Source organism: Protopterus annectens, chromosome 2.part2, assembly GCF_019279795.1.
Source record: "Protopterus annectens isolate FY-2018-M chromosome 2.part2, PAN1.0, whole genome shotgun sequence".
NCBI lineage: Eukaryota > Metazoa > Chordata > Ceratodontiformes > Protopteridae > Protopterus > Protopterus annectens.
Genome location: NC_056730.1, coordinates 548,130,437 through 548,155,768, shown reverse-complemented (window position 1 = coordinate 548,155,768; position 25,332 = coordinate 548,130,437). Strand labels below are relative to the sequence as shown.

The window sequence follows — 25,332 nt, the reverse complement described above, 5'->3', positions numbered from 1 at the left end:
TTATTTTTTATAATTGTTTACTATGTGTCTGGAGCTTTTCTCCCCGAGCCTCCACTGAAAATGGTCACACTGTGTCCAGTCGGACTACCTGGTAAACAAATGGAAACTAAATAAAAAATAAAATATACTAAGAAAATCAATCACTATACCAAGAAAAATCCAAAACCTAAGAAGAAAAACACAGAAGGAAGGAAAACATTTCCTTCATGCTGTCATGAAAATCCCACTCACTTATTCAGATATTATGGGCAAACATATATATATATATATATATATATATATATATATATATATATATATATTATAACATATATAATATATTAGGCAAAACAACGTTCCCAACACACTAGTCATAGGTGACTCTATAGTCAGGCACACTGATGTCCCACTCACCAGGCTAAACAAGGAGACTGTTACTGTCAGCTGCCTGTCGGGTGCCAGCATCTGCCACATAACCCACGCACTCAGGTCACTCCACAACAAGTACAAATGTGACTTTGTCATTGTCCATGTTGGTGTGAATGACCTGAGATGTACCTCCCTGGACTACATGAAAAGAGACATGGAAGAGCTCTCTGATCTTGTAGCCCAGGGAGGTATGACCCTAGCCCTGAGTAGCATTCTGCCATCACCCAGAATGATACCACAGTACAGGGACAAAATGATTGACTTCAAAAATTGGCTAAGCTTCTGGTGTCATTCCAAGGGGAATCCAGTATCTGTCTGCCTGGGACGAGATGGTCGGCAGACCACGATGCTTTGCCAGAGATGGCCTGCACCTGTTGCCCATGGGATTCCAGATACTGGCTAAGGCTCTTGCTGCCCCTATAGTGCCTTTTTTAGACAAGGTTCAAATGACAAATTCACCACCGTAACAGGAACAGGCAAGCAAAAACTGAGGGTAATGTTACTCAATGCTAGAAGTCTAAATCTCAAAATGCACTCACTCAAGGCACTCCATAAAATGGAGAACATTGATATCTGTGCAGTGACTGAGACCTGGTTCAAGGCTCCAAAGAGCACCCCTGCACTACCAGGCTATAACTCATACCACACTTTTCGGACACATAACCTGGACCGGAACACCAAAGGTGGAGGTGTGTCCATATTCATTAAGGATATCCACACCTCCAAGCTAGTTGCTCAGCATAATGCATCCGAGGTTATCCAAGTGCAACTAACTCTGGAAAAAACTGCAATCCAAATTGTAGCTTGCTACAGATCCCCCATCATGCCCCAGGATTCCCACTCCTCTTTTCTTGATATACTGGAAAATATTAGGGTTCAAACACCCTAATAATGGGCAATTTCAAGTACCCCACCATTAACTGGGAAAACTACTCATGTGCCAACTCCTTCGCTCAACGCTTTCTGGAATTCATAAATTCCGGTGCCCTGGATCAACTTATCCACAACCCACCAAGAGCAACAATACCCTAGACCTAGTCATTACCAACATGAGTGACCGGTGTCCCAAACCCGAAGTCAACTCCTCATTGGTCAGATCCGACCATAAGCTAATCACCCTAGATATCCACATCCCGCCCCCACCCCCATTAAGGAAACCACGGTAAAAAAATTTCTCCAAAGCCAACTTCATGCTTCTTAATACAGAAGTGGCGAACTTCATGACACCCATGCAGATGGACAATACAGTTACGACTGCTGAATCCTACACAAATGCACTCTATAAACACTTACATGAGTGCATAGATCGTGCTATCCCAAAAAGAACCAAGAAGCTATCCTCCCAAAAAAGGAAGCCAATCTGGTGGTCCCCTGCCATAAACAAGCTGTACAACAGAAGGAAGAAACTGTTACAAAAGAGGGTAAAATCCCATGAGTGGTGGAGCTCCCTGGTCAGCCTCAGTAAGAAGCTGAGATCCCTTATAAGAGCCTCCAAAGCTAGCTACGAAAATAAAATTGCCACTGATTCTAAGGACAGTCACAAAGCATTCTATAGCTATGTCAAGAATCTCAATGGCAACACCCAGCTCCGCTCTGAGTTACAGCACAACGGCATGAAAATTACAGAACCAACTGATATTGCCAACATCCTGGCAGATAGGTTCAGTGCTAACTTTACCACCCTCTCACACCCTAAAGGGCCCATATCTATACAGGAAGAATGCAGAGTCCCTGTAATCACAACTACACAGGTAAAAGCTGCACTCTCTAAAGCCAAAAACACAGCATCCATGGGGCTGGACAACATCCCAGGCTGTGTTTTACATGAACTTCAGAATGAACTGGCTCCCCACAGAAGCACCATGTTCAATCATAGCCTCACATCAGGCTTTGGCAACACTGAATAGCACACAGCAACAGTTATCCCACTCCACAAAGGGGGAGCCACCACTGATCCTGGGAACTATCGCCCTATTAGCCTGACGAGCCTGGTCTGCAAGGCCATGGAACGTATCATCATGGAACTCATAAACAAAGACATTGGTAACCTCTAAACTCTGGACCCCACCCAGTTCGTATTTGTGAAAGGCTGGTCATGCATCCTGAACCTAATCAACTTCTATGAGGCAGTCACCAAAGCCATAGATGAGGCTAAGGTGGTTCACACAGCCTATCTTGACCTCACCAAGGCTTTTGACACCATCCCCCATTCTGGAATTATAGCTAAACTCACTTAACTAGGTATAAATTCCTACGTCACAAGATTGGTTGCCAACTGGCTCACTGACAGAACCCACAATGTAAAAGTTGCAGACTCCAAATCTGACATCAAACCAGTGACAAGTGGAGTACCACAGGGTTCAGTCCTGGGACCTCTCCTGTTTGGTATCTACTTCTCTGAAGTACAGGCTAACACAGAAAGTCTCTGGCTAACGAAGTTCGCAAATGACTGCAAACTAGGAGCCATAGTCAAGTCCCCAAATGATGTGGACATCCTACAGAAGGGCTTCACTGAGACAGATGCCTGGTGTTAGAGCCATGGCCTCAAGCTCAATGCCAAAAAGTGCACCGTCATCCCCTTTGGTAAAAACTGTGCACCCATGAACTACCACATAGGCAGCAGTCTACTTAACACCGAATGTGTGATAAGATACCTTGGGACCCAGGTGGACAGTAGTCTCTTCTTTGATAATCACATTGCCACAGCAGTCAAGAAGTCCTTCCACGTGGCACACCTCATCACTAAAGGGTTCTCAAACAGGAAAAAAAGAGGTCATTGTTCCCCTTTACTCAACACTAATTGGACCCATTATAGAGTACAACGTGCTTTTGGAATGTACCTCACAAGACATCTGCAGCAGCTGGAAAGGCCACAGAAGTACCTCACAAAGAGGATTACTGGCCACAAACAGATGCCCTACACTGACCATCTCAAAAAACTCCAGCTTTACTCCATAGCATATCGTCTACTCTGAGGTGATTTCTGCCTAACATATAAAGCTATGTCAAACCTAGAGCTGATGGACATGCTACACCTAAAGAAATCCCAATCCCTCCGAGCTACACGCTCTAGGGACCTAAACCTTGTCAACACAATAAACAGGACATGCTGGAGGGATAGATTCCTTTCCCAGAGACTTCCCATACTCTGGAACAAGCTACCCATCTATGTCAAGCAAAGTTCCCCATTAGCACTCTTCAAGAAAAATCTTTGAGTGGATGGGAAATAGGAAATATACCCCGGGAATCACTTCTGTGGCTCTGCTCAACAGTGGCACAGGAAAATAACTTTCTTGGGTGGCATAAGCCAGGGAACCTTGTTGGCTAGGCTTACTTAGGCCCTTGGGCCGATAGCCTAGTACCTACCTATGAACCTATTATTAGACTAAATACAATATTATGTAGCATTGAAATGTGCTGACATTATAAGGGTGGCAGTTCATTATTACTCATAAAGCAAATGTCAGAATGGAAGAGTTCAATTAGTGGATAAAGAGGAGGAGAGGAAGAGAAGAAAGAGTGAGAAAAAGTATTTGTTAGAAGTAATAATTAGGGTAGATATGGGAGGCAGGAGAAAAAAATGAGTAAAAGTAATATTACAAGTAAGAGAAACGAAACCAAGGAAAACAATAAACAGCATGGACAACAAGATTTAGTGTTAGAGTGTGTGTGTGTGTGTGTATGTGTGTGTGTGTGTGTGGGGTGTAAACGAACTATAAAGCAAATTTGCACTGATACATGCTTGCTGCCCTGCTTGGGGGGGGGGGGGGCACTTGTGCAAGTGCAGTGGACTGGCTCCAGTAGGAAGGGATGGCAGTATACCTCTCAACATCATAGAACAAGAAATTTGGACAAGACCATAAATAATGAGGGGCAAAGGCCCAAAAATTGGGACAATTTATAAATATTGCACTTACAAACTTAGAAAGTCGATAAACAGATTTTGCATTAGAGTGGATTTTCTTAAGGATATGAAATCTGAAAATCAAATGCCTGTCAACTTTCTGACTTCAGTGTTGAATGATTTGCCAGTGATTTGACAGAAAACTGCAATTTTATAAAAAAACAGACAAAAAATCTGGACTTTCTGCAAAAATCTATACTGCTGACGGATATGGATGGGAGCTCTGAACCAACACCCATCAATAATTTTAATTTGTTTGCCAAAGCCATTACAGCACTGTTTTGCAGTGATAAAATGAGGAAGGTAGACCACCACCACGAATAATGAAGATGCTTTAATTCATGTAAAATCCAGGAAGGTAAGCGCTTTCGCGTGCCGCCAATGCACGCTTCTTCAGACAAGTTACAAAACATTGCAGTGAGTCATGCCTTTATATATCTTGTAATTACAGGCTCTTAATCAATTAGTCAATTAATTATACCATTAAGTTCTTAAAATCAAATCATTTAAAGTTATAAACTGTGAGCAGCAGCCCCTGATATTGAGTCAGTAAAATAGGGATAAAAACACACATTAAACAACCATTACATTTAAGCAGAATCACGTTCATCACTATTGTCTCTCAGTAGAAATATACATATACAATATTTACATTAAGTCAGTACAATTCATCTAAAACATACATTAAAAATAGACTGAAAGTGTCACGACCATATTATACTCTCCCTATATTTCATTCTAGAGTTCATTATAAAATATACTCAGTATAATTATATTTACCATGTCAATTTAGAGACTGAATTTGTGCCAAGCAGGAGGAAAACCTCCGAATGACATGATATCTAGAACGTAGCAGCTAGTACGTGGACCGTATAACATAAGAGGCCAGTCCATTGCTTTAAACCGTTAAGAAACTATTTATATCTATAACCAAGAATATGTATTGTATCTAATGTGAAGTTAATATTGTTATCTATTAAATATGTGTAGATGTCAAAAGCTGCAATAAATTATAGTATATGTATGAATATAGTATAATATATAATTATCAAATCTAGAGAACATTCATATATATATCAAATACAAAATGTATATATATTAAATAGCAAAAATATGTAGAAAATAACAAAAATATGTAATATATGAGATGTATATAAAAAATCTCTAAATACCAGTTACATATAAAATAAAAACATAATAATATGAAAAGACCTATACTATATGAAGTGAAAAGTTCTATATATGTATAAAGATGAATGCTATGCATCATATTATTCCAAATACTCATTTCCTATATATTAAATGTGATAACATGGTGTGCAACAACTATAGATGTACAAAAACCATTAAATATAAATATGCAAAGAACCATTAAATAACACTATATATAAAAAACCTAACAAACAAAACTTATTGCCACTAGTCCCAAAGAAAAGTACAGTTTTGTACCAGAATCCCAAAGCAGAGGTAAGGGAGGCTGGCAAATTATAAAAAGCAGAGCAGGACAACATGCCTTGTAAAATGGCAGTAGCCCTAGTGGAATGAGGCCTAATCCCAGCTGGAACCTCTTTGCCATGATGGGAATAACAGTAACTGCTGAGACTGCCTAAAAATCTAGTCCTCTGCTCAAATTTTTGAGGATCTGCAAAAACGCATTAGGCAAATGAATAGTTTAAAGCCACACTAGAAACCACCTTAGGCATAAAATGATACCCTGTCCTTATGGAAAATCAAAAAGGGCTCTACTGAAAACAAAGGTGGGTCACAATCATAGTGAGCTGAAAATGCTGCAGCATGAATCTTTTATGGAAGAGAAGGACAAACCTGTGTCCAATAATTCAGTAAGATATTAGCCACACACTTCAAATTAGTAGAAATCTCAACTGAAAGACAGAGCATCCACTTCCAAGCTGTCTAACATCACCTTCATGTTGATATGTAGATGCTGTAGTCTGGCAGGCCACTTGTCTTGTATCCCACTTTCCATTTAGATGGCTCCCAAGCAGTGTATGACAGTGTCCAAATCTTGGCAGTGCTGTGTCCATACATTTTTGAGATACCAGGATAAATTTGAATGCCTTGAAGGTCTTAACATGCTCAGCTAAATTCTGATCCTTCAACCATGCATGTTCATGGAAGAACAGAACTAGTAGCAGCCACCCCCGAGAGGAGGCCTGAACAGCATCACCACACTGCAAAGAATGCTTTACCACTGTTCAGAACACATGAACCAAATCCAGCAACTCAATACCAGCAACCTTCCACTTCAAAAGCATCCACCTTAGATTTCATTGTGAGAAAGGAGATAATTCTGATATTTCAGCATATGAAATTGACAATTCAACGCCCTCATGGGAAGAACCTGAGAAACAGTTTCTGGGTCCGCCTCTGGACTCTTAAACCATTCAACACAGGAGGAATAGCTAAGGGCCTATGCTGAGGCAAAACAAAAATTCCCCTAAGCCTTTCTGGGTCAGGTATTTAGCCTTCATCCATTTAAAGTGCCTCATGGGTCTCTGAAAATGAAAAAATCCAGGGGAGGAGCTGAAGGAGTGGAATCAAGTCTTCCACAGAAGACTCTGAGCCTGTGAACACTGTTCAAAAGTATCAAACTCATGTTACACCCTAGGGCTCTTATCAGGTGCGGGCATAGATCCTCTCATCAAAGTACTCAAAGCTTCAGCAAGGGAAGGATTAAGAATCATAAGACTAAAATTCATTGCCACTGATCCCAAAAGATAGAAGAATATAACATAGCTACTAAAAGACCTGTAGTATAGGGAATTTTGAGGTAGATAAGGAGATGTATGTGTGAAAACCTGACAAAGGTGTTCATGGTAGTATACAGAATATCAAAAAACACTATGTCAAAATGGTAATACATGTATATATACTCAATAAATACCATATGAAATGACTACTTCTAATTAAATATGTATATTCGAGCCTTCATATATACAATCATTCTAATGTTAACTCACCATCTGACCAAAGGCTCTTGAATTACCTTATAAAATACACTTATCAATGATATTTCCTTTTCTTTAAATGTGATCTAATACTAACATAGCTATTGAGGCCTGGGTACTTTTGTGCTCTAACCCTGAAAATCCAGTCTAACTCTAAAATCTCTAAGTCATTAAAGTTATCACCTTTTCTTAAATTGGGCATTCTTTTTTGTAATACTCTAAACAGGAAAGTATGGTCTAGACATTCAGAGACATGTTTGGATAATGCATTTTTATGATCTTTCTTTTTTATTGCATATAGGTGCTCTTGTATCCTGTCCCTAAGCCTCCTTGTTGTCATGCCCACATAGAAAGCAGGGCATGACTCACAAGTGGCTAGGTAGATCACATTAGTATCATCACAGTTAGCTGAACAGTTAATATCGATACCTTGTATTAATTCAGGATGTGAAAATTTTGTGTCAGTGGATACCCATTTGCATGAAGTACATCCTCCACATGGGACGGTGCCCCTAGTGGCTTTGTTGTTGACTACATAATTAAACTTTTCATTACATAAAATTCTTTTTAAATTCTGCATATTTTATATGTAAATGATGCTCTACTTCCTATTAACCCCTTTATTTCATCACTAGTGGTTAATATTGACCAATTTTTACTGATAATGTCAGTAATATATTTATTGTCACTAGTGTAACTGATAATGCATCTTATCTGTTTGTGCTCTTGGTATTCAGGCTGCCTATTGCCATCATTACATTGATGCATAACTCTTGGTTTATAACAATCATCATTAATAAATCTTCCTTTTACATATGCTATATCATCCCAATTGTAGCCTCTATCTAAGAGTAGGGATTCAAGTTTGTCAAATTCAATATTGCGTTCAACTTTATCTTGACATATCCTGTTTATCCTAGTGAACTGCCCTTTAATAATATTAGAAAAGATAAATCTAGGATGCATACTATTATGTACTAATAGTGTGTTCTTCCAACAATCTTTTCTATAAAGAGATGTAACTATCCTACCTGTGTTGTCTTTCTTAATGTTAAGATCTAAGAAATTAACATTTGAATAAGAATATTCCATCGAGAATCTAAGAAAATCTGTGGTTTTTTCCAGATCTTTAATGAAAGCTTCAAGCTCCTCGGGGGTTCCATCCCAAATTAACAGTATGTCATCCACAAACCTAAAGTACGCCACTACTCTCTGATATGCCATATGTGAGAACAAACATGTGGTCTCCCATTTATATACAACCAAATTAGCATATGAATTAGCGGGGGTGCCCATGGCCACCCCCCACTGTTGTAAATAATAAGAATTGTTAAACATCATAGCGTTCTTTGTAAGCACTATCTCTAGTAATGCATTTAGTAAAATCTGTTCACTATTATTATAAATTCTAGAAACATTTAATATATGTCTTATGGCCTCTAGGCCATATGCATTGGGTATCGCCGTAAAAAGACTCTTCACATCTAAAGTGACAAGTATGTGTTTATCTGAGATATATTTCTGTATATTGTTAAGATGATCAATCAGTTGATACGAGTCTTTTAAGATGGTACTAATTTTGTTCACTATAGGTTTAAGCTTTTTTTCAATAAATATTGACATATTTTCTGTGACCCACTGGTGTCCTACGACTATAGGACGTAAGGGTGGTGGTGTTATACCCTTGTGCATCTGAAGAAGCGTGCATTGGCGGCACGCGAAAGCGCTTACCTTCCTGGATTTTACATGAATTAAAGCATCTTCATTATTCGTGGTGGTGGTCTACCTTCCTCATTTTATTATCGCTAGCTTCTTGTGGTTGACCAACTTCGAGGGAAAGGTGTGCTTTTTGTTTTGAACTGTTTTTGTTGCTTAGCTTTCACCGGTTCCCTACACGATGGACAATTCAGCTGTTGAACTTGATTACCATCCGGAAAGGAATGTATTCAACTCCAAATGGGTTCAGTTAATGGAACAGAGATCGAATCCGTTGCTTAGCATGGATCTGTCTATACAATCAAATACGATTGAAACAGGTACTGTGAATCTGCTCAATGACTTTAACCCTTTATATAAAGAACTGGAAAATGATTTGTATAGACAATTTAGGCTGATGTGGCAACGCCGTCACTTAGAGGCATGCCTTCATCATAAAGTAGTACCTAGGGGAATGAGGGTACTTTGCATGCCCTCGTACGGCAACAGCCACCCTGTGTTACTAAAGAACTGGCAAAAGATGAACATTGAACTTGGTTATAAGTACATACAATTGATTATTGATTACTTTCAACCTATTGAAAATGAATTAGCAACGAAAACTGAGTCTTTATTTAAGGACATAAGTAAGAGATTTAAAGGTGAAATGTTCATAAACAAAATTGACAGTCTTATTAACCAAGTTAGTGCCTACGGAGAACGCCTACAATTAATCAAATTACGTAAACTACAGAGAGACATTCAAGATTTTTCCAATGGCCAAGTCTTCGTATGGCCACGATATAATCAGAGAGAAGGACAACAGCGAACTGAAGGGGGTGAAGGAGTAGTTAGAGGACTGGTTAATGAGAACGAAGAGCCAGTTCCATTGACGGATCCAGCCAGGTCCTGTGACGTAAATACGGCTATTGCCCTGAATAGTTCCCGAACAGCTATAGATGACAGCACACCACCACCCAATCAGCAAGCATTGACGAATCAACATGGGCCGGGAGCGAGACCGAAACTACAGCAAACTAATCTGGACTCTTTTTTACCACTTCCTGTACGTCAACGAAGAGAGTCCAGAGGGAGGTCGACAAGTCATGGAAGGCGCAAAAGACGTACATCAGGAGAACCGACGAGCAAGAGGGGACGAGTAAAGGACTAAATGATCTAGTTTTTAACTTATCGGACATAATTTTGACTCCAACGGACTATAAGTTGCTAAACAGAGGACTGAGCTTCATTCCAGCTCAAGTTAGTAATATTTCAACTTTGTTAACGGAATTACGTTATTTTACTCGCAATATAGCTTTGGCTCTGTTTTTTAAACAATCTATTCAGAATAGCAATAATTTGAATGAGGGAGTGAATGTTTTTGAATGCTATAAAAGGAAAAGCACTTTTTCACCTACTCAACATCCTTATATAGAATGCTTCCTTAAAGCCTGTGAAAATGACCTATATAAATACTATGATAATTGTGAAAAAAGCGCCAAGAAGCTTTTTCATAACATTTCCAAGGAAGAAAGACTAGCAATGAATGCTCTGTCTAATGATAGAACTGTGACGATTAGACCTGCAGATAAGGGAGGGGGGATTGTTATACTCAACAAAACAGATTATATTGACTATATGGTCACACTTTTAAATGATGATCTTACTTATAAGGAAATAGATAAGAAGACAGTGGACAAACTAATATATGAAGTACACCATGATCTCTATGATATGATGGTGACTAGGCAAATCAGCCATGAGTTTTATTTGTTTTTGCTCATTGAACACCCACTGATACCCTACATCAAGAGGTTACCCAAGATGCACAAGGGTATAACACCACCACCCTTACGTCCTATAGTCGTAGGACACCAGTGGGTCACAGAAAATATGTCAATATTTATTGAAAAAAAGCTTAAACCTATAGTGAACAAAATTAGTACCATCTTAAAAGACTCGTATCAACTGATTGATCATCTTAACAATATACAGAAATATATCTCAGATAAACACATACTTGTCACTTTAGATGTGAAGAGTCTTTTTACGGCGATACCCAATGCATATGGCCTAGAGGCCATAAGACATATATTAAATGTTTCTAGAATTTATAATAATAGTGAACAGATTTTACTAAATGCATTACTAGAGATAGTGCTTACAAAGAACGCTATGATGTTTAACAATTCTTATTATTTACAACAGTGGGGGGTGGCCATGGGCACCCCCTGCGCTAATTCATATGCTAATTTGGTTGTATATAAATGGGAGACCACATGTTTGTTCTCACATATGGCATATCAGAGAGTAGTGGCGTACTTTAGGTTTGTGGATGACATACTGTTAATTTGGGATGGAACCCCCGAGGAGCTTGAAGCTTTCATTAAAGATCTGGAAAAAACCACAGATTTTCTTAGATTCTCGATGGAATATTCTTATTCAAATGTTAATTTCTTAGATCTTAACATTAAGAAAGACAACACAGGTAGGATAGTTACATCTCTTTATAGAAAAGATTGTTGGAAGAACACACTATTAGTACATAATAGTATGCATCCTAGATTTATCTTTTCTAATATTATTAAAGGGCAGTTCACTAGGATAAACAGGATATGTCAAGATAAAGTTGAACGCAATATTGAATTTGACAAACTTGAATCCCTACTCTTAGATAGAGGCTACAATTGGGATGATATAGCATATGTAAAAGGAAGATTTATTAATGATGATTGTTATAAACCAAGAGTTATGCATCAATGTAATGATGGCAATAGGCAGCCTGAATACCAAGAGCACAAACAGATAAGATGCATTATCAGTTACACTAGTGACAATAAATATATTACTGACATTATCAGTAAAAATTGGTCAATATTAACCACTAGTGATGAAATAAAGGGGTTAATAGGAAGTAGAGCATCATTTACATATAAAAATATGCAGAATTTAAAAAGAATTTTATGTAATGAAAAGTTTAATTATGTAGTCAACAACAAAGCCACTAGGGGCACCGTCCCATGTGGAGGATGTACTTCATGCAAATGGGTATCCACTGACACAAAATTTTCACATCCTGAATTAATACAAGGTATCGATATTAACTGTTCAGCTAACTGTGATGATACTAATGTGATCTACCTAGCCACTTGTGAGTCATGCCCTGCTTTCTATGTGGGCATGACAACAAGGAGGCTTAGGGACAGGATACAAGAGCACCTATATGCAATAAAAAAGAAAGATCATAAAAATGCATTATCCAAACATGTCTCTGAATGTCCAGACCATACTTTCCTGTTTAGAGTATTACAAAAAAGAATGCCCAATTTAAGAAAAGGTGATAACTTTAATGACTTAGAGATTTTAGAGTTAGACTGGATTTTCAGGGTTAGAGCACAAAAGTACCCTGGCCTCAATAGCTATGTTAGTATTAGATCACATTTAAAGAAAAGGAAATATCATTGATAAGTGTATTTTATAAGGTAATTCAAGAGCCTTTGGTCAGATGGTGAGTTAACATTAGAATGATTGTATATATGAAGGCTCGAATATACATATTTAATTAGAAGTAGTCATTTCATATGGTATTTATTGAGTATATATACATGTATTACCATTTTGACATAGTGTTTTTTGATATTCTGTATACTACCATGAACACCTTTGTCAGGTTTTCACACATACATCTCCTTATCTACCTCAAAATTCCCCCTATACTACAGGTCTTTTTAGTAGCTATGTTATATTCTTCTATCTTTTGGGATCAGTGGCAATGAATTTTAGTCTTATGTTTCTTTGGGACTAGTGGCAATAAGTTTTGTTTGTTAGGTTTTTTATATATAGTGTTATTTAATGGTTCTTTGCATATTTATATTTAATGGTTTTTGTACATCTATAGTTGTTGCACACCATGTTATCACATTTAATATATAGGAAATGAGTATTTGGAATAATATGATGCATTGCATTCATCTTTATACATATATAGAACTTTTCACTTCATATAGTATAGGTCTTTTCATATTATTATGTTTTTATTTTATATGTAACTGGTATTTAGAGATTTTTTATATACATCTCATATATTACATATTTTTGTTATTTTCTACATATTTTTGCTATTTAATATATATACATTTTGTATTTGATATATATATGAATGTTCTCTAGATTTGATAATTATATATTATACTATATTCATACATATACTATAATTTATTGCAGCTTTTGACATCTACACATATTTAATAGATAACAATATTAACTTCACATTAGATACAATACATATTCTTGGTTATAGATATAAATAGTTTCTTAACGGTTTAAAGCAATGGACTGGCCTCTTATGTTATACGGTCCACGTACTAGCTGCTACGTTCTAGATATCATGTCATTCGGAGGTTTTCCTCCTGCTTGGCACAAATTCAGTCTCTAAATTGACATGGTAAATATAATTATACTGAGTATATTTTATAATGAACTCTAGAATGAAATATAGGGAGAGTATAATATGGTCGTGACACTTTCAGTCTATTTTTAATGTATGTTTTAGATGAATTGTACTGACTTAATGTAAATATTGTATATGTATATTTCTACTGAGAGACAATAGTGATGAACGTGATTCTGCTTAAATGTAATGGTTGTTTAATGTGTGTTTTTATCCCTATTTTACTGACTCAATATCAGGGGCTGCTGCTCACAGTTTATAACTTTAAATGATTTAATTTTAAGAACTTAATGGTATAATTAATTGACTAATTGATTAAGAGCCTGTAATTACAAGATATATAAAGGCATGACTCACTGCAATGTTTTGTAACTTGTCTGAAGAAGCGTGCATTGGCGGCACGCGAAAGCGCTTACCTTCCTGGATTTTACATGAATTAAAGCATCTTCATTATTCGTGGTGGTGGTCTACCTTCCTCATTTTATTATCGCTAGCTTCTTGTGGTTGACCAACTTCGAGGGAAAGGTGTGCTTTTTGTTTTGAACTGTTTTGCAGTGAGGTGGGAAAAGCCTTAAATTTGACTAGTATGTTGTGTGGGTGTGGGTAGCTGTGTTTGTGGAAGGTGGAGGTGTGTCTTTGTAAGTGTGGTGCGAATGCTATGGATTACAAAATGGAGAGATTAAGAGTAAAATTGTGCTCAGTGAAGTCCCTAGCAATTTCATCACTGCTTGATTCAGACATATACATTCCCCTGTGTTTCAGTACTATGTTTGAGTGCATTGTTATGGAGTACGGTATCACTGCTACAGCTACTGCTACTCTTTCAATACAGTTATCTGCTTTGGAAGTTTTCTCCAGGAGTCTGTTGCTGAGAGGATGAGAGACATGCTACAGGTATACAACTAAGACAAACTAGATAAAGCAATAGTAAGAAAACGTACTAGGTTACATCAGAGGCTTGGGAGGTCATTGTTAAGAAACTGAGAACTGTTGTAAAATTTATCATTAAATACCATAAGTTCAGGTTATTCTATAAGAAAATAACTATGTAAAGATAACCATGTCAGCAGCCAAAATGCATTACAAGTTGAATATTTTACTGTGCACGTTTTAAAAAATGGATAGACTGGCCTAAACTCTGAATTGATGCGTTTGCTTTTCTTTTCTTTTTTTTTTTTTATCCCTGGGAAATGCTATTCACAAGTGAAGAGACATACAAGGGAACAGATTTAGTGGCACACCAGGCTGTGATTTTTTTTTTATGTCTATTGTCATGCAAAGCTGACTAAATAGTTGAATCTAGTAAAGCTGGAAATGTGAGACTGTAGCCCACTGAAGGAGGGGAGATTGGAGGAGTAACTTGGCCAGGAACTGAAACTTGCAAAACTGCTCCTTGTGAAAATTCTTTTTTATCTCAGTAACATGTTGACACTTTTGCAAGTTTCTTTCACAGAATGTGTAGACATCAGTAGGAACAACATTTGTAAAACTCAGCGCATACCAATCAATGACACATGAGATGCAGACTCTCAAACTTGGCAGTTTTTTTTCAGGTGGTCCATTCTAAGTGAATGGAAGTCTAGTCTGACAACAAATGGTAGGGCTATTTGTTCTCAGTCTGTGCATTATGGGACAGATTTAGCTTTCCAAAGGAATCACAATGTCTGCCCCCATGAGGGCAGACAAGAGTGAAAACAAAATAAAATTTGGAATGAGTACTTATTTTGTGCAGGCAGCTTTGGTATGTGTAGTAAATCATGGCAAGATAAAAAATATATGTTTTCTTCATCATTTGCCCGTAGTGGTCCTTTAAGGCATTTGACACAATTGGACATGAAATCTTATGGAGAATAATGAATGAATATAATAAAAGTGAGGAAGTTAGGAAACTACGTATGTCAGCATACAGGAATAATAAAGTAAAAATACTTATAAATGACTGGTTAAGAAAGAGGTACATATGAATAGTGGTGCAAGACAGGGATGTCCAATGAGGTGGAATTTGGATAAAAGTAATAATTTGCAAAAATGAGTGTCCAGAGGTGATGGGATGGCTTTACATAAAATGAAAAGTAAAGGTTTAGGTGATGTAGTAAAGACAGGGGTATATATTTTAAAATGACTGAAATTTCTGTGTTAGTATACAATTTGGGAATAAAGATGTAAGTAGAATTCAATGGGAAAAAAACAACAGAAGAAATGAAACAAATCTGTCTTTTCTGGGGAACAACTAAATGATCATTTAGAAAAAAGGCTTATCTGATAAATTCAGTATTGTTGGGAATAACAGAATAGTTAGCAAATGTATTTATATTGCCAAAAGTATCTGAAAATGAATGACTGCAGATATTTATTTTCATTTATATTGGGTTCTAGATTAAACCCAGGAAAAAAGAGGATTTTTGTGTGTAAATAAAGGCAGACACTTTAGGGTTAAGTAACCAAGCAGTACAAGCTGCTTCATGAAATTTGCACAAAGTGCTAAAATGGATGAATGAAAAAGATGAGAGATTAGTAATAAAGTTGTATAAATACAAGTATAATACGTCTGGGGTATGGTGAAAAAGAGTAAAAGAAAAACAGTATATATACATGAAGAAATAAAATGTTACCAAGAAAAAATATTTTTGTGGAAAATAAAAACTGATATAGGAAAAATAGGAAAGCATGGTATAAGAATGTAATGATAAAGTATTATGTAAAACCATGGAAAAATCTGACACTTGAGAAAATGAAAGCTATAAAAGTAAGAAGCAAAAGGTGTAAGCAGAAAGTAAAATTCCAAGATTTTTTTGTGGCGACTAGTAAAAGATAAATTGCCAGTAAAAGGAAATATGTTATATAAAAAGAAAATTGATAGAATATGTTTACACTGTCATGAAGAAGAAACTAGGGGACATCTAGTTTTGAAATGTAAAAGTAATAAAGGTATGGGAAAACTATATAAAGAAGATTTTTTCAAAGATATAAAAGAAGTGGATAAAATTAACACGGTTATGATTAAATATGGATATTATAAGAATAGAAGTAAATTAAATATATGGGTTATATGGAATGATAGAAAAAATGAAATTATGTTATATGGTAAATTAATTTTAGCAATAATATTAAGTAAAATCAGATGGTTATGGAAAAAGGTGTGTGGGTCTAATAGGGATGAATATGTGTAAACAGATTTGTATATCTATATATTTTTACATCTGTAAATCTGTAAATATTTTGTAAATAAGAGTTATTTTTGTATATAAGTAAACTACCCCTTCTTTTTTCAATAGGTGTTATGGGATCTTTTACATTCACTTTAGCTACCACAAATTCAAACAGTCGGGGCCTTGATTTAATGTTTCATCCAAGGGATAGCGCACTCAGGAGTGCAGCACCCCTTATGCTGCACTACAGTGACAGCAACTGATCTACCTGGATTAGGAAGAGAACCCACAGCCTTCTGCACCAAAGCCGAATGTGCTACCTTTTGTGCCACTGACACAGCAGAAACCTCCTTCCATCAATTTTCTCAAAGTCAAAGGGCATGTTAAAGCAGTAAAGATTAAATGACAATGAGGACAGACGTCTAAACTATGTGAGTGGCAAAACAGAACTGGCAGAATTGACTGTTGTACATATCCAAGTCCTGAATATGGCAATGTTTAAAAAAATGACTGAAGGTCAGTCGAACCATACAGCCCATCAATGAGGATCCATAATGTTATGCTCTTTAGTTTAAAGGTTAAGTATGTTGTAACAAATTAGACACTGCAGTGTTTGAACTGTTGAAAATATGGACTAGTGCTAAGTTTATATTAAAAGTAATATAAGGTGGCGTAGATTAAAAAAGCATTTATCATTTTAAAAATCTGATCTGGTTTTAATCTTATTTGCAGCAGTAAACTTGATTTGAATAGATAAACAGAAACTATCCATTAAAGGTACGATTCATACAGACTTGCTGTAAGCAGAACTGTTTACAAAAGTAACCAAGTATTAATGAATTTGACCTTAAGAGAATAAAATCTACAAACAAAAACACTAGACTGTGAACAGCAATCCATAGTTCTCTGTATACAACTTATGTGATGGAAACGTCTTCTTATCAGCATGTTGTCATTGTGAACCTACCTGTTTTGCTGTGATTCTCCATGTCCAGTCTCCACCATGAAGGCCACCCGGCCTTTTCAAAAATTCAGTTGTTAGTGAGAAACCAAAGTCAACTATCTCTTGCACCCCAAAGTGTACTCCATCATGCATGAGCCAGCCATAACGGGGAAGCCCGTCACCCTGTTCGCAGTTGTGCCGTAGCTGTCCTTCAATGCCAAACTGATGCATCCACATCAGTCCTAAAAAAAAAAGGGGGGGGGGAAGAGAAAGATACAAATGTCAATATGCAGGCATTTAAATAAACTAACTAAATCAGCTGAACTGCAGCTAGCTGCACTTTTGGGAGCACTTAACAGGCAAACTTCCATCACCTTCAACGAGATTCCTTAAACATTCTTTTTAAGAAGGGGTGGAAGAGATGCATATTCCCTGCTGGCAGGCTCCTTCTCCAAATTTCTGGGAATCACACAGAGTTAACTAAGGAAAAAGGATGCCCTCCCCCTCTACTCTTGATATTAGGGACACCTGAAGGTTCCCTCCCAGAGCTGTGCTTCTTTCTACAAAACCTCTGTCTTCACGCATGACTCCTTCCTGCAAGCTGTCTTTAGAAAAGTACTGACTGATCATGTTTTAGGAAATGTGCTGTGACTTCTTTTCCAAACACAGCTTATAAGAACTCACAAAGCTTAATGGAATGACTGGTTCATCCAGGCATATTTCATTTTAAACCGACAAAATCCACCAAGGCTGACAAAAAACTTGAGCAGACAAATGGATTAGCGTGACAAACCTTAAATCTTCGCTTTCGTCTAAAACAGACTTCTTCATAACAAATGTCACACGAAGTTTGTTTCCTTATAAAGACAAGTGCACCAATAAAAACATACTAACAATTATGCAATCAATTAGAATCAATTAAATAAAAACTAGCTATAAAAATACAAAATCAGACATCCAACACTATTAAAACATATAAATAAAAACCTCTAAATTAAAATCGATAACAAGTAATCTATAAAAACCTAATTGTAAACTTTCAGACTTCTTTCTTTTAAAAAACATTTAATATTAATAGAATAATTTATTCCTGGTAGCTTATCGGTCCCCAATTTCAGTTGTCATAATTTCCTTCTGTTCAATTCTGTTTTTGTGATCTCCACCTCTAAGATCTTTTGGCACTTATTTTCAAATAGAAAACAAAAAAAATTTGTATTCTTTGCCTACAAATCTGTGCTTATATAAGGCATGTTCATGTCTTTAGTGTTTATAGAACACAGATGCTCAATTTTTCTAAGGATCTTGTAGGCATCCCTATGTAAAACATTCACAGCTTGAACAGACACTAATGTAACAATTCCCTTGCTCTTGCAATTATATACTCCTGGTATAGCCAACGTTCTATCTAAATGAATAAAACATCCCTTCCATACCCTTTTTGTGTGAACAAAGTTATCATTAATTCAATTTCTTCTTCAAACCTGATGTCACTGGTCATCATCCTTGAGGCCCCTAATGAATTGGCCTCTTGGTATCTTCCTCTTTATATGACAGGGATGATATGATTATAGGTTCATAGGTTGGTACTAGGCTATCAGCCCTAGGGCCTATACAAGCCTAGCCATAACAATTCCCTGGCTATTTCTTCCCACATTATTTACTTTCCTGGACCCCTGTCTAGCAGGGCGACTGACGTAATCCCTGGGGTGAATTTCCTTTCTCCCATCCAATCGTCAAGGTTTACAATAGAAATGAAGATAATTATTCATAAACTTATCTTTTCTATGTATTTCACTTTCAAATTTATGTTCTATTTCATTCCAACTATACGTATATCTGAAAAATTCACATTTGACCCTTTATCCCCAACAGTAAATCTCAAAAACTCTGACTTCTCATTAAGAATATGTAATAAGGTTTCAGCATCTTTAGCATTCCCTTATATAATAATAAACACATTATCTACAAATCTACTGTAAGATATAACTTTATAAGTATTTAATATGGGGGCTAATACAAGATGTTCCCACTAGCCTACAACACTTTCAGCAAATGGTGGTGTAGCAGCCAACCCTATCGCTACCCCTCTTATTTGTTTGTAGATTTTGCTGTTAAACAAGAAGAAATTATTTTTCAACATAATGTCTATGAGACTACAATACAAAATAATATCATTGTTAGAAAACTGCTTTATCTTAAATAAGCAGTTCCTAACATATTCCACCCCTGTTTTTTGGGGTAGGCCTGTGAACAGACAGCAAATATCAACAGCGAAAATCAAATTCTTTTCAGTATCAAAAATGTAACTTTCATTAAAATTTCTAACCTTGTTTAAAAAAATCTCAGGAGTCCTTAATACACGACTGTAGCTTTTGAACAACTGGGTTTAATATTGTATCTAAAAACAGGGAAATCCCCTAGCTGAAACTATTAATCGAAAGGGTGGGTTAGTGGAATCCTTGTGAATCTTGGGTATTCCAAACAGGGTACCCAAGACTGGATTATCAACTTTCATAAAATTATACAAATCTAAATTTATATAACCTTCCATTAAATATTCATATAACAAGATATATATTTGATTGTAACCAACTTGCACATCTTCTGGCATTACAAATAAATATTCTTCTTGATTATTCAAAATTCTTTCTATATATTTAATATATTCATTCTTTTCCATTAGCACAAGACCTCCACCCTTGTCTGCCTTCATGTATCTATGTTTTTAAGACTGCATAATTCTTTTAAAGCTTGTTGTTCAGCTTTAGTTAAGTTAAAAAATATTTCTTAGATGTAGAATTTAATACTTCTCTAATATCATTCTCATTTTAAGCTACATAGTTAAGAAGATACTGCCCCCTGTTAAAGGCTATTCTGCATATCAATACAGAAATTACACATATCAATGGGCAGTCATTTACCATTAAGACCCACCAAGGCTGCTATGACCATGTAACTGTTTATGATTAAGATGTCCTTGTAATAAATACTACATAGGACAGATTATTAGTAAGATAAAAGTTCACAAACAAGCAAAAGGCATAAAAAAATGGCTCAGTGACCAGAATGTTGTCAACACTACTATTATTTACATACAGTCTCACACACAGAACTTTACTGTGTTAAGATTATTTAAATATCAGTGTTCAAGTTCTCAGTTTCATCTGAATGTGTCAAAAGGCATAATGCAGAAAGAGGCTTGGTTTATTTTTGTTTGCAACATTTCGCAACCATACGACTTCAACAATTAATTCAATATGAAGTTACTTATCTAACTCATTTTATATTTCCATAATTTCATATACAATATTGAAAACATTTACTTTTGATTCAGAAATATTTAACCTACTCAGTGATTCTGATTTTTTAGTAAGAATGTCGAGACTGAACACTTTCTGACTGGTTAATGTTTGGGGTGTTTAACCATGCAGAAATTTACATTCCTTGTAGTTCACAAACTAGAAGACATACAGTCAAGGCACTAGTTATCTTTATGTAAATCAAGACCGTTTAACTCATTGGATTTCTACTGTGCAGCTTTAATAATAAGGAAGAAGCTTTGAGCTAAGTTTATTAATATTTTATTTACCAAGAAATACAAGATTTACCTTGGGAAATTTGTATAAATCCTTTAAAAATGAGAATTAGCATCTGACAGCAAAATATTTTGCATTAATTTAATGTTTCCTTTCCCTTCCAAAACAGAGAAGTTGTGTAATAAATTAGCATTATACAAGGTAGCAATCAATTTGCATCCATTACAGGATAAGAAAAGGGTAGGTAAGGAGTATGATACAACTTGTTTTTTTCCACAAAAAGGAAGTAATTTGAATAAATTCCCTCTTAAAACATTTACGGATTATCAAAATAGTTTGCAGTATTACATTTCTTGCTTACAAAAGCAGCAGACAAACAGGTACTAACCTGGGTCCTTCTGAATTGTATTCAAATTCTGTACTAGGTGTAATGCACAGATTACCAATGAGAAAGGCAAAAACTGCAATAACTTAGAAAGGATGAATACCTGCACCCAAAATGCCTGCAGGGAAAGCTCTGCTGGTAAAATTTGGTGCAAATGAAATTTGAGGAGACCCAGTTCACTTGGTTTTGTAACAACTCACACTAAAGAGAGAGCCCAGTATAGGTACCAATAAAGGTGCTGTCGCTGTACTAATAGAAATGAAGTGGTCAGAAAAGTGTGCCACTACAGAACCAAATTTATGACCCTGTGTTGAGTCGTACAAGTTTTGTGCCTTGCTAAAGGTGTACGATCTGTCAGTGATTCCTCTTGCAAGCCTAAAGAAAAGTAACTCGTTGGAACCCCTTTCTAAAACGATGCCAGTTGTGTTTAAAGAAAAAAAATATCTATCTGAAAATTGTGAAAATGAAAGCAACAGATAAGGAGTAAACACAGATACAATCTCTGGAAGCAGTGACCCATGAAGAATAAGTAACAACAAAAAAATAATGCCAAACAGTTAAAACACTTTTTTAAACTATGTTATGCTGACTAAAACACTAAATAAAAACTATAAAATAACACTGATAATTGTAGAAAGAGTCCTTGAAAGCAGCAATCCTAAAAGAAGCAGTAACAAATAAAATATAAAATAAGAATCAAATGGTTTTCTTTAATCATGTCCTACAGTCAAAAACTGTGGTCTGAGTGAAAACAAAATAGCACATACAACTGGTGCGAAAAACTTCTATAGCGAAATGTCACAATAAAAGTAGTACCAATATTTTTGTTAAAACCACTATCCATGTGAAATATTTCTGAAACTGAAGCAGGATGTGAAATTCAGAAAACATCAACAAGATTTGAAAAACACTCTTTATCATACCAACTACATGATGGTCTTATGCAGCAACAAGGAACCATGGAATGTTACTGCAGGATCAACGGATCACTGCTGCAGTTCATAGAGATAAGGGCAGTACTATCATGTACCTGGATAAAGTAAGGTCACGGGACAATTACCCCATATGTTATGATTTACTGTAACAATGAACCACCACAAATTGGATCTCCTAACATGTTCAAAAAGTTGCCAGTGGTGTCTTCTGAGCAACTGACAGACTCACTTAGCATAGCTTCATAATACAAAATCCTGAAGATGGACTTTATTCCAGTTTCATGACTAGTTTTTACAATTAAGGTGAAAAACAGCAGCCCTATGGATGTAGTATATGTGAAGATTAGTAAAACCATTGACAATTAACTTTTCTGTCGAACTGTAGTAAGAAACAAAGTGGTGGGTGATAATGGACAAAACTGGACCTTAGTAATGCATCCCTGAACCTGTTAAAATGTTACACTGGCTGCATACTTTAGACACTGCTGCATCATTTTGACAGCTTTGGCAGACAGGATGACTGATGGTTACTTGGCAACAATCAACATGTGATGAATCTGTCAAGAACCCAGACACTTATGACTATTTTTTTAAATTAATTCTATTTGTATGGGAGCTAGTGCCCCCTCAAACTACCCACACTCTCAGTGCTACAAAAAAGAAATAGCAGGTGCAAGGGGCTGATAAATTTAAGTATTGATCGTACCTACCACATAGACTATCTGAAAAATAACGCCACTGCGGTTACCAAGCAAAAGACAACTTTGTATGCTAGTAACCATGCTCATTATCCTCTGCCTGAATTTACACAAACATGCTTTGTAATCCCAATGGAAAGAAAATTGTTTGTCTGACCAGCAAGCCGGCCTTAGGTGTAGGCCAACTAGGCGGCCGCCTAGGGTGCCGCTCTAGCAGGGGCGCATTTCCAGTAATCTGGATGCTGTAGGTAGACCAGGATGGGGGCACCAGGTAGTGCTGCCAGGGGCGCTGTGGAGACCTTTTGCCTAGGGCACCAGTTGACCAAAGGCCGTTCCTGCTGACCAGAAAGGGTGTAAATGTGGTCTTAAGACAGAAACACAAGTCAGGGTAAGAGTTGTAGCATTGTTCACAATCCTACTTCATTATTTGTAATGGGGATGGAAATCACGGGCATCTTCAATGTTGGTCACACTAGGGCCGTTAACTGTTGTCACAGATAAAGAAATGAGTCACTAGAGAGGTCCACTGTGGCTCAAAGAGTGGGTGACATCTGTTGTTAAAAAATACATTCAACGTCTTGCACTTAGCTGGGTGTAGAAAGAATTAATATAAAATACACATGCTTTGCAGGATGAACCTAAACAAAACAGACAAGGAAAATAATTCTGGGGTTTGAAAGAAACAAAATGATGACCTATTGAATGAAGCTTACAGATGATATGTTCCCAAATCTTTACTGAAAGTGATTCATGTACATAAACTGTTACTAAATGGAAAAATCACACTCTGTTACAAGCAGGAACCTGAAGTAATACATATTCTAACTAAGGCACAGCCTACTAAGGATCTAATTCTGCTAGCTTTGACACTAACCTAAAACACCTGCAGTTGCCAAGCTAATGCTGAAACAACTATTAAAAAACAAGGCATTATCACTTTCTTTCTAAAAAGGAGTGTCTGAAGTCCTTTTCATATGCTTCTGTTGCCAGGCAGGTAGAATCCATGATTTTTTTCACATAGTGGTTTTTATTTACTCTTGTCTCACAGTTTTTTTACTAAGCAGAATACTGAACATGTTGTATCCTTTCTTAGCATGAACATTTTGAAAAGCAATTCTGTCAGTACAGAGTTGCATTCTTTTCCTAGAAGAGTCCTTGCCTGTCACAATGCCGTTCACAATATACAGCACATTCAGCTACCTTTTCAAATGTGAATAGCATTAGCCTGACTGGTACCCACAGCATATTGCCTTAGTTTAGGAAAACACATACAAACTCATTTAAGACACAAGTACACATTTCATGACAGAAAATAATGACATGCACATCAATGTCTAAGAGGTCATTTGAATGGCAGCACAGCAAAGTGGTTTAAGGCTATCATCTGCTAGCATCCTTTGCCCTGTACTCCTGGGTTTGATTCCCTCAACCTGTTCTTGCAAACTATGCAAGTTTGAAAAGGTCACTTAACTACACTGTGCTCCTGAGACACCCATGAAAGTGAGGATGAAATCATCCTACTATGCTTAACTAGTTAAAAAATTAATAAAATAAATAAATTAATAAAAAAATAAATAATCATCTTAACATGAAACATGTTACAACGACTGAAACAGCAACAGGAAACAGAGCAGGATGTTAGGTTGCACAGCACAATCCAGATATGTGCAGGTCAACACTACAATGCACAGAGTACTAACAAAGCTACATTTGGAGTACTATATCCAGCTCTGGAGGCCACATAGACAAAGGTAAACTATGTGGGTGGAATGCAGCATAAAAACAAAAACGGTGAAGGTAATGGAAGAGCTTATACAAGGAATGACTTAAACTGCAGCTCCTGTACATACTAGAAAGATAATAAACAAGAAAGGGAAGGGAATGATCTTTTTTAGAACTTCATTGTTAAATTAAAGGCATCTGAGAGGATACAGCTATAAATGAATGAAGAGGTAAGGTAAGCCCAGCTCGCAAATGAAACAGGGCTGCTCAAGACAGACTTAAGCATATACTGGTGGTAAGACCTTGCAATGTCTGAGGCAGTCATGGAACCGAAGTCAACAGATGGGTTTGAGGATGCCTGGGATACAACAAGCAAAGAATGGGCCAAAGGAAAGGGAGGACCAAGTAATGTTAATGAGTCATGGGTTTTCTTTGATTAGCATTGTCAGATGTACTTGATACAGCCACCTCAGGGGTAAACAAACAAGGAATAAGGAAAATTCCGCCAGAAGCCATATTTTTGTACTTGAGAAGAATG

General features: G+C 36.5%; 1 protein-coding gene across 3 annotated transcripts in view; it reads right to left on the bottom strand.

Annotated features, from left to right (window-relative positions):
* The window catches only part of MOGS (mannosyl-oligosaccharide glucosidase), a 764,380-nt gene that overhangs the window by 338,464 nt on the left and 400,584 nt on the right, over positions 1–25,332 (bottom strand). For all 3 annotated transcript variants that reach the window (XM_044064011.1, XM_044064012.1, XR_006363848.1), the window contains exon 3: positions 17,543–17,760. In XM_044064011.1, the coding sequence (XP_043919946.1) occupies positions 17,543–17,760 (218 nt within the window). The remainder of the gene's footprint in view (positions 1–17,542; positions 17,761–25,332) is intronic.